At 46.3% G+C, this 17892-nt stretch overlaps 1 protein-coding gene across 1 annotated transcript; it reads right to left on the reverse strand.

Annotated features, from left to right (window-relative positions):
* Positions 1 to 5417: 5417 nt before the first annotated feature.
* Positions 5418 to 6299, reverse strand: LOC143925266 (taste receptor type 2 member 9-like). Its single transcript, XM_077449856.1, has one exon. It carries the CDS (start codon positions 6297 to 6299, stop codon positions 5418 to 5420), a length of 882 nt encoding a protein of 293 aa, XP_077305982.1.
* Positions 6300 to 17892: the final 11593 nt, after the last annotated feature.

Genomic DNA, 17892 nt, shown 5'->3' on the forward strand with positions numbered 1-17892 from the left:
TAGTTTGGAATGAGGAGGTGACGTTCATTGCGTACGACAGGACTACGTAGAAGCTAGTAGCCAATAGCTTTGGTCTGGTAATTTGATCTGAGCATGCGTGGAACTTTGTCCGATCGTAATGCTCTACAAATGATCGGAAAAAGTCCAATTGGATTTTTTTGTCGGAAAATTTTAGATCCTGCTCTTCAAATTTCACAAAGGTCCAAAAAGACATGGGTGAGTAAGTTTTGGGGTGGAGGAACTTGACACAGAGTCCTGACCTCAACCCAACAGAACACCTTTGGGATGAATTAGAGCGGAGACTGCAAGCCAGGCCTTCTTGTCCAACATCAGTGCCTGACCTCACAGATGCTCTTCTGGAAGAATGGTCAAACATTCCCATAGACACCCTCCTAAACCTTGTGGGCGGCCTTCCCAGAAGAGGTGAAGCTGTTATAGCTGCAAAGGGTGGTCCAACTCAATACTGAACCCTATGAACTAATACGGGGATGCCATTAACCACTTTGCGCTCGCCCTATAGCCAAAAGCCAGCTACAGAGCGGATGCTAACTGCTGGGAGGGCATCCCTGGATGCCCCCCTGTTTATTTCCCTAATGCGCGCCGCCGCGCGTGCGCATCGGGGAAGTTCAGTGTTGGCCATGTCCCTCGCACACAGCCAATCACAGATCGTGCTAAATGGCCAATCACAGCAGCCATTTAGCACTCGATCGGGCTCTACAAAGAGAGGTGATCTCATATGTAAACATATGAGATCATCTCTCATCGCCGGCTCCCCTCCTCACACGGAGACAGCGTGTGAGGATGGAGAGCTTCCGCGCTGCAGCTTCTGTGACTGTGATTGTACACACACACACACACACACACACACACACACACACACACACAGTGAAACACACACACACATGCCCACCTGTCCCCAGTGCCACCTATCAGTGCCATCTGTCTCCAGTGCCACCTATCAGTGCCATCTGTCCCCAGTGCCACCTGTTAGTGCCATGTGTCCCCAGTGCCACCTATCAATGCCACCTGTCCCCAGTGCCACCTATCAGTGTCATCTGTTCCCAGTACCGCCAGTCCCCAGTGCCACCTATCAGTGCCATCTGTCCCCAGTGCGACCTGTCCCCAGTGCCACCTATCAGTGCCATCTGTCCCCAGTGCCACCTGTTAGTGCCATGTGTCCCCAGTGCCACCTATCAATGCCACCTGTCCCCAGTGCCACCTAACAGTGTCATCTGTTCCCAGTACCGCAGGTCCCCAGTGCCACCTATCAGTGTCATCTGTCCCCTGTGCCACCTATCAGTGCCATCTGTCCCCAGTGCCACCTATCAGTGCCATGTGTCCCCAGTGCCACCTGTTAGTGCCATGTGTCCCCAGTGCCACCTATCAATGCCAACTGTCCCCAGTGCCACCTAACAGTGTCATCTGTTCCCAGTACCGCCTGTCCCCAGTGTCACCTATCTGTGCCACCTGTCCCCAGTGCCTCGTGCCACCTGTCCCCAGTGACACGTGTCCCCAGTGCCACCTGTCCCTAGTGCCATGTATCCCCAGTGCCACCTGTCAGTGTCACATGTCATCAGTGCCACGTATCAGTGGCACCTGTCAGTGTCACCAGTGCTACCTATTAGTGCCATCTGTCATCAGTGTCAGGTGTCATCAGTGCCACGTATAAGTGCCATCTGTCATCAGTGCCACGTATTAGTGCCATCTGTCATCAGTGCCACATCAGTGTCACGTGTCATCAGTGCCATGTATCAGTGCCATCTGCCATCAGTGCCACGTCAGTGTCACGTGTCATTGTCCTGGTGCTCCTGGGCCTTCAAAAGTGTAATAGGTAGTCAACAAGTTAGATGTGTAATTTATGCTTCTAGAACACATGATGGCGCTCCCTGCATGTTGGGCCTCTCTAAGTGTCCAGGCTGTGAAAAAGTCCCACACATGTGGTATTGTAATACTCAGGAGGAGGAGCAGAATTTTTGTGGGGGTGTCATTTGCGGTATACACATGCCATGTGAGAGAAATAACCTATTACAATGACAATTTTGTGGGTAAAAAAAAACAAAAAAAAAAAACAATCTTCATTTTGCTAAGAATTGTGGGAAAAAATGACAACACCAAAAACCTCACTATGCCTCTTACTAAATACCTTGGAATGTCTACTTTCCAAAAAGGGGTCATTTGGGGGGTATTTGTACTTTCCTGACTTGTTCGGGTCACAAGAAATGAGATCGGCCACCAGTACATCAGATGTGATCAATTTTGTATGATTTGCACCACAGCTTGTAGACTCTCTAACTTTCACAAAGACCAAATAATATCCACTAATTTGGGTTATTTTTACCAAAGATATGTAGCAGTATAAATTATGGCCAAAATTTATGAAGAAAAATTAATAATTTGCATAATTTTATCACAGAAACAAAGAAAATTTTGTTTTTTTTCAAAAATTTCAGTCTTTTTCATTTATAGCGCAAAAAATAAAAGCCCCCAGAGGTGATCAAATACCAACAAAAGAAAGCTCTATTTGTGGGAAAAAAAGGACAAAAAATTTATTTGGGTACAGTGCTGCATGACTGAGTAATTGTCATTCAAAGTGTGAGAGCACCGAAAGCTGAAAATTGGTCTGGGCAGGAGGGGGGCTTTAAGTGCCCAGTAGGCAAGTGGTTAAAGTTCATGTGTGTGTAAAGGCAGGTGTCCCAATACTTTTGGTAATATAGTGTATTTTAAGGCGTAATAACCTGCGTGTTCATGTATGCAAATTTATATACAAGTATCTCAAAACAATAATCTATTGTAAAAAATGATCAGGTGTACTGTTATTGTCAATCACATATGACGCAGAGGCTCTTTTTTTATAAGCTCAGCCCAGGATGATGTCGGCTGACTTGTTTTATTCTTTAGCATGTTGAACAACATACAGTAGCATCACGAGAGAAGCTTTGAAGGATAATTGCTCTCCATACAATGGCTTTGAGTCCATGCATTTATACAAGAGCATCATTTACATGATACACAGTTCTCTACATGGTGAGCAAACAGCAATCTATATTAGAAACAAATTGGTCTCTTGGTATTGAAATGACATCTGCTAGGCCAAGGAACCCTCCTTGGCTTAACAGAGGGGTCTACGATTGGTTCTTGAGGTCCTATAACTCAACATAGACACTTACATTACATTGATTGTAAAAGGTATTCCACATACACAAGTGTTAAAGTGCTTGTAAACCCTTACAATACACTTTGACCTACAGGTAAGACTAGATTAAGGCTTACCTGTAGGTCCAAGAAATATCTCCTAAACCTACATGGTTTAAGAGATATTTGCCGAAAGACAGGCTCCGCTGTCTACGGCACTGAGCGCGCCACGGTCAAGGGCGATATGCATTGAGTGGCGGCTCCTGTGCGCATGCGCGGGAGCGACGTCATCGTGGCTTCGCCGAATGACAGCGACGGAGCAGGAGACCCACTGAGAAGATGGACGCTCCGGACTACAGGGGACAGCGGTGACTTCGCTGGCTCCTGTGTCAGGTAAGTGACACATAATGGACTACTATGCGATGCGATGCGATGCGATGCGATGCATAGTAGTCCATTATGCTTTACCTTTGCAGGGAAGGAAAGAGGAAGTAACTCCCATTAGGGTTTACTTCCTCTTTAAGAGCTGTTAAATCCTAACATAAGGCGTGCTTTATGATTCAGACAAGTGAGGCAAATTACATGACTATGGTATAGCCTATGCAAACCTATAGATTACCTCTTAATATTACACCCCCCCCCCCCCCCACTTATAACCTATAAGTAACCAGACCACACCTGTATTGGAGTAAATTGGCCACACCTGCCATTTTATTAAACATTTCAAACCATAACCTTTATTAACACAAAACAAGATACATTTAACCACTGTTGGGAATCTTTGGAGGCACTAACCAAAACCTATCACCATATCAGCGTGTCCACACCAGGTCCCCAGTCACAGACGCTCCGACTCGGACGACTCTACTCAACCTTTACACGCTGATACCCATTGCCCGATGCCAGTTAAACCACGGTTAACTGGCATCATCCAAGGATCACGTACCAAGATGGTTCCTCACTTCTGTCACGTTGCTCTTAATTCCTAATGCCTCCAAAGATCCCCAACCGCCACCCCATCCAAATTCAACAAAAACAAAATTAAGGGCGGGAGGGTGGGACCTGCTTCTTCTTCCGGTGACAAGGGAATGACCTTACAATCCCTCATATATATACTCATTGATACACTCATGATACCCCACCCTCCCCGCCAGGGCTGGACTGGGACAGAAATTTGGCCCTGGACTTCACTCAGAGCGGCCCACTTACATTTTGAGTGTCCCATCAGCAGCCCCTTACATCAGAGTGTCCCATCACCAGTCCCCTTACAACATAATGTCCCATCACCAGTCCCCTTACAACATAGTGTCCCATCAGCACTCCTTACAACAGAGTGTCCCATTACCAGCCCCCTTACATCAGAGTGTCCCATCAGCACCCCCTTACATCAGAGTGTCCCATCAGCATCCCCTTACATCAGAGTGTCCCATGAGCACCCCCTTACATCAGAGTGTCCCATGAGCACCCCCTTACATCAGAGTGGCCCATCACCAGCCCCCTTACATCAGAGTGGCCCATCACCAGCCCCCTTACATCAGAGTGGCCCATCACCAGCCCCCTTACACCAGAGTGTCCCATCACCAGCCCCCTTACATCAGAGTGGCCCACTGAGCCATCAGCCCACCGGGAACCTCCCGGTAGTCCCAATGGCCAGTACATGCCTGCTCCCCGCATGAATTACCAAGCCACCCCCAAAAGCTAGCCCGTACCACCCCCTGATTATTAACTCCTGCCTTGCTGGTTTACTCTGCTACCCCGTCGTGTCAGCCCTCCATTAGCCTGCATCCCACTCCGGGCTTTACTCATCTGCTCATTTCCAGACAAGTCCACCACCATTGTCACTGAGTGCTGGGCAGCTGCGTCAGGGTTTACTTCCTCTTTAATATAGAGAGGCCTCGTCTGTCAGATACATGCACACGCGTAATATGGAGATAACAGATTAGAAGATGTTGTCTTTAGATTAGTTACATAACGAAATCTTAAGATTATAACCAACGTCAGAAGAACTACAACTGCTAGCAATTCCAAAAAACATAAGACGCCACTTTCTATCTTACCTGCACCGTCTCCCCTGTTGCTAAAGTCATCACATACAATGGCAGACCAGTGTTTATGAATGGTCCTGCATTGTTCATGATGAGGTTAGAGTGTCCTTCACGTATTGGGCAGAAGTTCCCGAATGTATTGAAGTTTTCAAGCAAAGCATATGGTGGATGGGGGAGAAGACACCTATTGGATTGTGTTACACAACAGCGTACAGGCAGGAGAACTTTTTTTTGTTTGTTTCAGTGGTGGAACATTTTATAAAAAGCTTCTTTGAGTTTGGGGTTACCATTAATAAGGAGACCGGATTGAACCATTGAAAAAGCCGTAAGTATCATCAAACATATCCAGTATCCCCAGGTTTGATCTTCAATGAATTCTTGCCCAAATATAATCATGACAAGGCCAATCAAGGCGTAGAAAACTACTAGACAAGCCATGGTTTGAACTGCACTCCGGTAGTCTTTCCCACTGGTGTGACCCATGTTTGCCTCCATACGATGACTATGGAGTTTCAGAGATACGGCACTGGTAGCTGTTGCCATGATAGCGATCAGGAATGGTGGGGAAGCCATCGCCAGCATAACACTCCTGAATTTCAGCCTCAGTCTGTAATGTTCTGAGGTGGCCTCGGTGGCAGCGATGGTTGAGTTTCTGGGTAAGTCCTGATTGAAGATATATGATACTATGAAACTCTCCAACAGAGAAAGGATTTCAACAATTAATATCAACAAAGGTATCATTCTGTCAATCTTCATCTTCATCCACGTGAGGAATCTGGATTGGATCTGAAGGATTTTTATAAAATAGAAGAGGCACAGATCCGCCGTGAGCCAAGAGCTGGAGGTGATGCTGATAATAGTCAGATAGCTTAGGACACTTGAGACATAAGTAAAATTAAAGGACGGCCCGTATAAGTACACCAGAACGTTTAAAAACATTGAGATTGTGTAGCACATGGTGGAAACATTCAAGGCAATAAGGATATAGTTGCACGGAGCAATATTAGTCCTTTTAAAGCCAGAAAAGGTCAGAGAAAATATTATAAAGGCATTGGAACACAAGCCAACTGTGGCCTCCAATGCCAGGACACCAAGGCAAACCACAGAATCCGGGACGTCCATCGTCTTCTGGTGAAACACAAGATCTAGCGTCCTCGAGGTGCCTCTGGATTTTTGGTGTGAACGATTGTGTCTCCTTCAGAGAAATGTTCCACCCGACTTGTAGATCCTCATGTTGTTTACTCTTCATTGCCAAATGTAAATGACTCCCGAAGAGCACACCCATCGCGAGCAGATGTCAAAGCTTACTGGCCACCATTAACATTTTCATCAACTGTTGTAAAAGGTCATTACTTCCAGTAAACTGATTTTGAATAAATGCAAATCATTTAACACTGAGCTGGAGAGAACTAATGGCTGACTTCACATACAATATACAGAGAGCCCCGAGCTGAACGGCTGTAATTCTATACGTGGCCATGAAATGCAGAAGGTAAGACATGCATGCCTATCAATGAATTCTATATATTTGCTTTCTGTTTAATTCTTTTCATTTAATAAATCCTAAAAGATGAAAAATACAATGCAAATTAAAAAAAAGTACTACAATACATTAATTATTAATTAATTAATTAATTAATTAATTAATTAATTAATTTTAATTAATTAATTTTATCCTGTAACAATAGAGGGAAAACACTTAGTTTGTTTACCGATTGTAGACAAAACTTTAGGATTTATACAATTTATTATTTTGACAAATTTACAATTCAGCAATTACTGTATGTTAAGTAATACATTTTAGAATCATTACTGAATTCTTGAATTCTAGAATGCATTTCCCCAAATGTGGAACCAAAAAAGAAAGTAAGACGCTTAACACAAAACCACAACTATTAAAAAAAATAAAAAAAATAATAATAATTTTTGTGCATAAATAAATGTCTGTGTATCTTCGAAACCAGTGATTTTCAACCAGGGTTCCTCCAGAGGTTGTAGGGGTTCCTTCAGCATTGAGCCATTTCTGCCTCTCGGATAAGTTCTCACCGACACCATTGATCTTTTTAGCTATCTGCAAGGAGGTAATTCTTCCCAATGACCACAAGTGTAAGGACCATTCTTCCCAATGACCACAAGTGTAAGGACCGTTCTTCCCACTGACCACAAGTGTAAGGACCATTCTTCCCACTGACCACAAGTGTAAGGACCGTTCTTCCCAATGACCACAAGTGTAAGGACCATTCTTCCCAATGACCACAAGTGTAAGGACCATTCTTCCCACTGACCACAAGTGTAAGGACCATTCTTCCCACTGACCACAAGTGTAAGGACCATTCTTCCCACTGACCACAAGTGTAAGGACCATTCTTCCCACTGACCACAAGTGTAAGGACCGTTCTTCCCAATGACCACAAGTGTAAGGACCATTCTTCCCAATGACCACAAGTGTAAGGACCATTCTTCCCACTGACCACAAGTGTAAGGACCATTCTTCCCACTGACCATCACACTAATGCAGTGTTTCTCAAATCCAGTCCTCAGGCCCCCCCAACAGGTCATGTTTTCAGGTTTTCCATTATTTTTCACAGGTGATTTGATCAGTTTCACTGCCTTAGCAATTACCACAGCCGTTTCATCTGAGGGAAATCCTGAAAACATGACCTGTTGGGGGGGCCTGAGGACTGGATTTGAGAAACACTGCACTAATGTATCATGAGTTGTAGATTCCTTATTTTCAGCAGGGGGTTCCCCGAGACCGGAGAACTATTTCAAGGGTTCATCTGTGTGGAAAAGGTTGAGAAAGACTGCTCTAAACAGTCCCAACACCAGGTGGAATTGATAATTTTTTAATTCAATCCACGCGTCTTCATGCAAAATCGCACCGATATTGTATGAAGACCAACAAATGACAAAACCATCAATTCCACCTGGTGTTGGGACTGTTTAGACCAGCCTTTCTCAACCTTTTCAACACAGAGGAACCCTTGAAATAGTTCTCCGGTCTCGGGGAACCCCCTGCTGAAAATTAGAAATCTACAACTCATGATACATTAGTGTGATGGTCATTGGGAAAAATGGTCCTCACACTTGTGGTCATTGGGAAGAATGGTCCTTACACTTGTGGTCAGTGGGAAGAATGGTCCTTACACTTGTGGTCATTGGGAAGAATGGTCCTCACACTTGTGGTCATTGGGAAGAATGGTCCTTACACTTGTGGTCAGTGGGAAGAATGGTCCTTACACTTGTGGTCATTGGGAAGAATGGTCCTTACACTTGTGGTCATTGGGAAGAATGGTCCTTACACTTGTGGTCATTGGGAAAAATGGTCCTCACACTTGTGGTCATTGGGAAGAATGGTCCTCACACTTGTGGTCAGTGGGAAGAATGGTCCTTACACTTGTGGTCATTGGGAAGAATGGTCCTCACACTTGTGGTCATTGGGAAGAATGGTCCTTACACTTGTGGTCAGTGGGAAGAATGGTCCTTACACTTGTGGTCATTGGGAAGAATGGTCCTTACACTTGTGGTCATTGGGAAGAATGGTCCTTACACTTGCGGTCATTGGGAAGAATGGTCCTTACACTTGTGGTCAGTAGGAAGAATGGTCCTCACACTTGTGGTCATTGGGAAGAATGGTCCTCACACTTGTGGTCATTGGGAAGAATGGTCCTTACACTTGTGGTCATTGGGAAGAATGGTCCTTACACTTGTGGTCAGTGGGAAGAATGGTCCTTACACTTGTGGTCAGTGGGAAGAATGGTCCTTACACTTGTGGTCAGTGGGAAGAATAGTCCTTACACTTGTGGTCATTGGGAAGAATGGTCCTTACACTTGTGGTCAGTGGGAAGAATAGTCCTCACACTTGTGGTCATTGGGAAGAATGGTCCTCACACTTGTGGTCGGTGGGAAGAATAGTCCTTACACTTGTGGTCATTGGGAAGAATTACCTCCTTTACAGATAGATAAAAAGATCAATGGTGTCGGTGGGAACTTATCCGAGAGGCAGAAATGGCCCAATGCTGAAGGAACCCCTACAACCTCTGGAGGAACCCTGGTTGAAAATCACTGGTTTCGAAGATACATGGACATTTATTTACGCACTTGAATTATTATTATTATTATTATTATTAATATTTTTTATATATTTTGGTTTTTTTGTTAATTTCTTTTACTCTTTTACTTTTCCTTACTTTCTTTTTCAGTTATTTTTGGTTGAAGGTGTGATTAGGGGCAGCTTCACATTTATATTATTAGCATATTTTAAAGGGAAGGCGACTTTGGTTATATAGTCTCCAAAATGTGTAAACATCATACAATTGAAAAATTCAGGTGCAAAAAAAAAAAAAAAACAATCATTGAAAAATTGAAACATAAAAGTGCCCCCTAGTGAGAGACACAAACTTGACATCTTGATTGAGATGAACATGTGGATCATGGTTTTCAGTGGTTGTTTTTTTTTTTTTTTTTACATAAAATTTGAACAAAAAGTCATTGCATTTAAAATTAATATTGCAGTATTTTGCCAGTTCTGGAGCATTTGACCAGCTAAAAATGTTAGGGTATCTGTCAGGGACTCCAAAGAGTTCTCTGCTGTGGCCAATACAAGGGGCTGCTTCACTTCAATGGGGGAGTCTCTACTGTGGCCAATACAAGGGGCTGCTTCTCTCCATTGAGGAGGTCTTTACTGTGGCCAATACAAGGGGCTGCACTCCACTGAGGAGGTCTTCGCTGTGCCCAATACAAAGGGTTGCGCTCTACTGAGGAGGTCTCTACTGTGGCCAATAGAAGGGGCTACACACCACTGAGGGGGTCTTTACTCTGACCAATACAAGGGGTTGCGCTCCACTGAGGATGTCTCTACTGTGGCCAATACAAGGGGTTGCACGCCACTGAGGGGGTCTTTGCTCTAAAAAAATACAAGGGGTTGCATTCCACTGAGGAAGCCTCTACTGTGGCTAATAGAAGGGGCTGCACTCCACCGAGGAGGTTTCTGCTGTGGCCAATACAAGGGGCTGCACTCCATTTTAAGTTTTACCTCATCAAAACTGTACATATTTTGGTTGAAGTGGTACTAGAATTTCAGACTTTATAGCTTTTTGTGTATTCACTGGGCAGATTTCCCCTCACTTACTCTGTGGTCACCAGGATTGGAAGTGAGAAGAATCTCTCCAATGGAGACACAGACAGCAGTAAAGTCGTCCTTTAGTAGAGCCGGTAAGGGGAAGATCCTTTGTCAGGCTCTTATTGCTGTCTGTGTCACCACTGGAATATCCCCCTTAGTTCTTGCATGGTGATTAGGATATGAATACATACTTCTAAGATGATTAACGTGAAACAAACCCCAGCCTCTGGATCCATGGCGAGGTGATGACCTCTGTTTAGAGGTTCTTCAAACCAAAGAGATCTTATTATTGAGAGGTCCCCTTGTGCTTCTCTGTCCTCTATGGACTATTCTCTGGTATCTTCAGACCATGGAAGGGACCGGCTATCCCACAGCAACAACTGGAGAAACTCCTTCCATCCAGATAGCCAAAGCCCTGCAAATACCTGACTTTCCATAGATTCAAATTCTAGCCGTTTACTCAGCTGTTTTACATGCAAATCATCTATACATTGCTAATGTCAGAGCTGTTTCTAAACATTGTATTCTTCCATTTAACCTCATTTGACACGCAATGTGTTTTCATGTTACAATGATCTTTATGATAGACGAGTGCTGTAGAACAGGGGATCTCAACCTCAGTCAGGGCTGGACTGGGACAGAAATTTGGCCCTGGACTTCATCCAGACTGGCCCACTTACATTTTGAGTGTCCCATCAGCACCCCCTTACATCAGAGTGTCCCATCAGCACCCCCTTACATCAGAGTGTCCCATCACCAGCCCCCTTACATCAGAGTGTCCCATCACCAGCCCCCTTACATCAGAGTGTCCCATCACCAGCCCCCTTACATCAGAGTGTCCCATCACCAGCCCCTTACATCAGAGTGTCCCATCACCAGCCCCCTTACATCAGAGTGTCCCATCAGCACCCCCCTTACATCAGAGTGTCCCATCACCACCCCCCTTACATCAGAGTGTCCCATCAGCACCCCTTACATCAGAGTGTCCCATCACCAGCCCCCTTACATCAGAGTGTCCCATCACCAGCCCCCTTACATCAGAGTGTCCCATCACCAGCCCCCTTACATCAGAGTGTCCCATCACCAGCCCCTTACATCAGAGTGTCCCATCACCAGCCCCCTTACATCAGAGTGTCCCATCAGCACCCCCCTTACATCAGAGTGTCCCATCACCAGCCCCCTTACATCAGAGTGTCCCATCACCAGCCCCCTTACATCAGAGTGTCCCATCACCAGCCCCCTTACATCAGAGTGTCCCATCACCAGCCCCTTACATCAGAGTGTCCCATCACCAGCCCCCTTACATCAGAGTGTCCCATCAGCACCCCCCTTACATCAGAGTGTCCCATCACCACCCCCCTTACATCAGAGTGTCCCATCAGCACCCCTTACATCAGAGTGTCCCATCACCAGCCCCCTTACATCAGAGTGTCCCATCACCAGCCCCCTTACATCAGAGTGTCCCATCAGCACCCCCTTACATCAGAGTGTCCCATCACCAGCCCCCTTACATCAGAGTGTCCCATCAGCACCCCCTTACATCAGAGTGTCCCATCAGCACCCCCTTACATCAGAGTGTCCCATCACCAGCCCCCTTACATCAGAGTGTCCCATCACCAGCCCCCTTACATCAGAGTGTCCCATCAGCACCCCCTTACATCAGAGTGTCCCATCACCAGCCCCCTTACATCAGAGTGTCCCATCACCACCCCTTACATCAGAGTGTCCCATCAGCACCCCCTTACATCAGAGTGTCTCATCACCAGCCCCCTTACATCAGAGTGTCCCATCACCAGCCCCCTTACATCAGAGTGTCCCATCAGCACCCCCTTACATCAGAGTGTCCCATCAGCACCCCCCTTACATCAGAGTGTCCCACCACCAGCCCCCTTACATCAGAGTGTCCCATCAGCAGCCCCCTTACTTCAGAGAGTACCATCACCAGCCCCCTTACATCAGAGTGGCCCACTGAGTCATCGGCCCACTGGGAAACTCCCGGTAGTCTCGATGGCCAGTACATGCCTGACCTCAGTCCTCAAGTAAACCCCAACAGGCCATGTTTTGGGAACTTCCCTTCGATAAAATAGCTCTTATCAATACCATGTCATTGATATTGATTTAAAGCAGCTGTGCAAAAGTAAAGGAAAACCTGAAAACATGACCCATTGTTGGATACTTAAAGCGGAAGTGAACCCATCCATTTACCAGTTACAAAAAAAGTTTCATTTCCGGGACGTGCCGGAAATGTAACACTCCCATTGGTTGTGCTCTCCACCAAACTGTCAAACCATCCAATGGCCGGTGTCATAACTGATCACATGTGCAGCATCATGGCAGTTGTAGATTAAACAGAGGCAAAGATGGCGGCTTCCTTGGCTGAAACCAATAGGGGGGTTTACTTCCACTTTAAGGACTGAGGTTGAGAACCGCTGCTGTAGAAGACCGGCCATGGGTTTTATTTAGCCTTGTACTAACGGAGCATTTTTTGGCACACAGAAAAACATACGGACAGTTGTTCTGTGTCATCTTATGCCTACATCATGTATATTGATAACAAAAACAACTGTGAATTGTAGCAAGGGACTTTCCAGGACGGAAATACAAAATATGGCACCATTTAACATACAATTTCATACACCGTGCATTGCACTTCCTTGTGCACCTTGCTGCCAAGGCTAGTAGTTATAGGTTGGGGTGGTCGCCATTTCTTTGTCTAGTTGGTTGAGTTGGGTGGCGGGACACACTGGATGCCTCTGCTGCCATTGAGCTTTTGCTGGGCATGTGTGTGCCTTTAAGGAGGGGTTACCTCCAGGCACACCCACCATTAACCACTTCAGCTCCGGAAGGTTTTACCCCCCGCCCCCTTCATAACCAGGCCGCTTTTATGTTATCCGGTACTGCGCTACTTTAACTGACAATTGCCTGGTCATGCATTACTTCACCCAAACCAAATTTATATCATTTTTATTCATATAAATAGAGCTTTCTTTTGGTGGTAATCGATCACCTCTCCATTTTTTTATTTTTTTTATTATTATTATACAGTATAAGCAAAAAAAGACCAACAATTTTGAAAAAAAAAAAAAAAAACATTATTTTTTTACTTTTTGCTATAAAACATATCACATAAAAAAATAAAACAATAAAATCTCTTAACCGCTTACGGACCGCCCGCCGCAGTTTTACGTTGGCTGTTTGAAGAGGGATATCGTTGTTATGGCAGTAGCGAGCTACCATAACCCCTGTATCCTCTTCTTCAGTGGGCGGTCCGCTACAAGAAAAAAGTGGTCTCTGCGGTAGATTCGCCACGAGATCACTTTGAACGGCAGCAGGAGAGGGCCCCCCTCCCCCCCCCACCGCGATCTGGTGCCCTCCGCTGCTTATCGGAGCCGGTCCGCTCAGTGGCTGTGCATGGAGATGAGTGAGGGGAAGATGGCCCCCACCCATCTCCATGACACTGCAGGGCGGAAGCGACGTCAAAACAGCTCTTAAAGGGCCATTTTTTTTTTAACCACTTGCAGACCGGACCATTTTGCTGGTCAAAGACCAGACCACTTTTTGCGATTCGGCACTGCGTCGCTTTAACTGACAATTGCGCGGTCATGCGACGTGGCTCCCAAACAAAATTGACGTCCTTTTTTTCCCACAAATAGAGCTTTCTTTTGGTGGTATTTGATCACCCCTGCGATTTTTATTTTTTGCGCTATAAACAAAAATAGAGCGACAATTTGGAAAAAAACGCATTATTTTTTACTTTTTGTTATAATAAATATTCCCCAAAAATATATAAAAAAACATTTTTTTCCCTCAGTTTAGGCCGATACGTACTCTTCTACATATTTTTGGTTAAAAAAATCACAATAAGTGATTATTGATTGGTTTGCGCAAAAGTTATAGCGTTTACAAAATAGGGGATAGTTTTATATCATTTTTATTAATAATTTTTTATTATTTTTTTTTTTTACTAGTAATGGCGGCGATCAGCGATTTTTATTGTGACTGCGACATTGTGGGGGACCCATCGGACATTTTTGACACATTTTTGGGATCTTTGTCATTTATACAGTAATCACTGCTATATAAATGCAGTGATTCCTGTGTAAATGACACTGGCAGTGAAAGGGTTAACCAGTGGGTGGCAGTGTAGGGGTTAAGTGTTCCTAGGGGCGTGTTACTAACTGTGGGGGGGGCTGGGCTTTCATTTAGTGAACACTGATCTCTGCTCCAATCACATGGAGCAGAGATCAGCGTCACTAGTTGCTAGGCAGAATGGAGAAATGCTGTTTACACGGCATTTCCTCCATTCAGCTGTCCCGTGAGACGATCGTGGGTATGCCCGCGGCGATCGAGTCCACGGGTCCCGCGACCGGACTCACGGGGGTCCCGACCAGCGCGGGAGCGCGCCGCCGGTGGCACGCTCCCAATGGCAGGGCGGCATTGAATATTGGACGTACCTGTACGCCAATATGCCTGCCCGTGCCATTCTGTCGACGTACATCGTCGTGCGCTGGTCGGGAACCGGTTAAATGACAATTTTATTTATTTATTTATTTATCACATTTTAGTGTAAATATGAGATGTGAGGTCTTTTTGACCCCCAGATCTCATATATCGGACCTGTCATGATTTTTCCTTATACAAGGGATGTGACCTCGACTACAAGACTCTTCTCCTGCATCGACCTTGGCTTGTGATCATGACTATGAAACCCTACTCCTGCATCGACTTGGCTTCTGACCCCCCACTACAAAACTCTTCTCCTGCATTGACTTGGCTGGTGACCCCCACTACAAAACTCTTCTCCTGCATCAACTTGGCTTGTGACCCCCACTACAAAACTCTTCTCCTGCATCGACTTGGCTTGTGACCCCCACTACAAGACTCTTCTCCTGCATCGACTTGTCTTGTGACCCCCACTACAAAACTCTTCTCCTGCATCGACTTGTCTTGTGACCCCCACTACAAAACTCTTCTCCTGTATCGACTTGTCTTGTGACCCCCACTACAAAACTCTTCTCCTGCATCGACTTGGCATGTGACCCCCCACTACAAAACTCTTCTCCTGCATCGACTTGGCTTGTGACCCCCACTACAAGACTGTTCTCCTGCATCGACTTGGCATGTGGCCCCCACTACAAACTCTTCTCCTGCATCGACTTGGCATGTGACCCCCCACTACAAAACTCTTCTCTTGCATCGACTTGACTTGTGACCCCCACTACAAAACTCTTCTCCTGCATCGACTTGGCTTTGTGACTCCCACTACAAAACTCTTCTCCTGCATCGACTTGGCTTTGTGACCCCCACTACAAAACTCTTCTCCTGCATCGACTTGGCTTCTGACCCCCACTACAAAACTCTTCTCCTGCATCGACTTGGCTTCTGACCCCCCACTACAAAACTCTTCTCCTGCATCGACTTGGCATGTGACCCCCACTACAAAACTCTTCTACTGCAACGACTTGGCATGTGACCCCCACTACAAAACTCTTCTCCTGCATCGACTTGGCATGTGACCCCCACTACAAAACTCTTCTACTGCAACGACTTGGCATGTGACCCCCACTACAAAACTCTTCTCCTGCATCGACTTGGCTTTGTGACCCCCACTACAAAACTCTTCTCCTGCATCGACTTGGCTTTGTGACCCCCACTACAACACTCTTCTCCTGCATCGACTTGGCTTTGTGACCCCCACTACAAAACTCTTCTCCTGCATCGACTTGGCTTTGTGACCCCCACTACAAAACTCTTCTCCTGCATCGACTTGGCTTTGTGACCCCCACTACAAAACTCTTCTCCTGCATCGACTTGGCTTCTGACCCCCACTACAAAACTCTTCTCCTGCATCGACTTGGCATGTGACCCCCACTACAAACTCTTCTCCTGCATTGACTTGGCTGCTGACCCCCACTACTGAACTCTTCTCCTGCATCGACTTGGCTTGTGACCCCCACTACAAAACTCTTCTCCTGCATCGACTTGGCTTGTGACCCCCACTACAAAACTCTTCTCCTGCATCGACTTGGCTTGTGACCCCCACTACAAAACTCTTCTCCTGCATCGACTTGGCTGGTGACCCCCACTACAAAACTCTTCTCCTGCATCGACTCGGCTTGTGACCCCCACTACAAAACTCTTCTCCTGCATTGACTTGGCTTGTGACCCCCACTACAAAACTCTTCTCCTGCATCGACTTGGCTTCTGACCCCCACTACAAAACTCTTCTCCTGCATCGACTTGGCTTCTGACCCCCACTATAAAACTCTTCTCCTGCATCGACTTGGCTTCTGACCCCCCACTACAAAACTCTTCTCCTGCATCGACTTGGCATGTGACCCCCACTACAAAACTCTTCTACTGCAACGACTTGGCATGTGACCCCACTACAAAACTCTTCTCCTGCATCGACTTGGCATGTGAGCCCCTCTACAAAACTCCTCTCCTGCATCGACTTGGCTTGTGACCCCCACTACAAAACTCTTCTCCTGCATCGACTTGACTTGTGACCCCCACTACAAAACTCTTCTCCTGCATCGACTTGGCTTTGTGACCCCCACTACAAAACTCTTCTCCTGCATCGACTTGGCTTTGTGACCCCCACTACAAAACTCTTCTCCTGCATCGACTTGGCTTTGTGACCCCCACTACAAAACTCTTCTCCTGCATCGACTTGGCTTTGTGACCCCCACTACAAAACTCTTCTCCTGCATCGACTTGGCTTTGTGACCCCCACTACAAAACTCTTCTCCTGCATCGACTTGGCTTGTGACCCCCACTACAAAACTCTTCTCCTGCATCGACTTGGCTGGTGACCCCCACTACAAAACTCTTCTCCTGCATCGACTCGGCTTGTGACCCCCACTACAAAACTCTTCTCCTGCATCGACTTGGCTTGTGACCCCCACTACAAAACTCTTCTCCTGCATCGACTTGGCTGGTGACCCCCACTACAAAACTCTTCTCCTGCATCGACTCGGCTTGTGACCCCCACTACAAAACTCTTCTCCTGCATCGACTTGGCTTTGTGACCCCCACTACAAAACTCTTCTCCTGCATCGACTTGGCTTGTGACCCCCACTACAAAACTCTTCTCCTGCATCGACTTGGCTGGTGACCCCCACTACAAAACTCTTCTCCTGCATCGACTCGGCTTGTGACCCCCACTACAAAACTCTTCTCCTGCATCGACTTGGCTTTGTGACCCCGACTACAAAACTCTTCTCCTGCATCGACTTGGCTTTGTGACCCCCACTACAAAACTCTTCTCCTGCATCGACTTGGCTTTGTGACTCCCACTACAAAACTCTTCTCCTGCATCGACTTGGCTTTGTGACCCCCACTACAAAACTCTTCTCCTGCATCGACTTGGCTTCTGACCCCCACTACAAAACTCTTCTCCTGCATCGACTTGGCTTCTGACCCCCCACTACAAAACTCTTCTCCTGCATCGACTTGGCATGTGACCCCCACTACAAAACTCTTCTACTGCAACGACTTGGCATGTGACCCCCACTACAAAACTCTTCTCCTGCATCGACTTGGCATGTGACCCCCACTACAAAACTCTTCTACTGCAACGACTTGGCATGT

Source organism: Lithobates pipiens, unplaced genomic scaffold, assembly GCF_037356315.1.
Source record: "Lithobates pipiens isolate NorthernLeopardFrog02 unplaced genomic scaffold, aLitPip1_a1.2 Scaffold_22, whole genome shotgun sequence".
Lineage (NCBI taxonomy): Eukaryota > Metazoa > Chordata > Amphibia > Anura > Ranidae > Lithobates > Lithobates pipiens.

Bases quoted from the DNA above. Each gene is read 5' to 3' on its own strand.
- LOC143925266 (XM_077449856.1), bottom strand. From the start codon at position 6,299: ATGGACGTCCCGGATTCTGTGGTTTGCCTTGGTGTCCTGGCATTGGAG.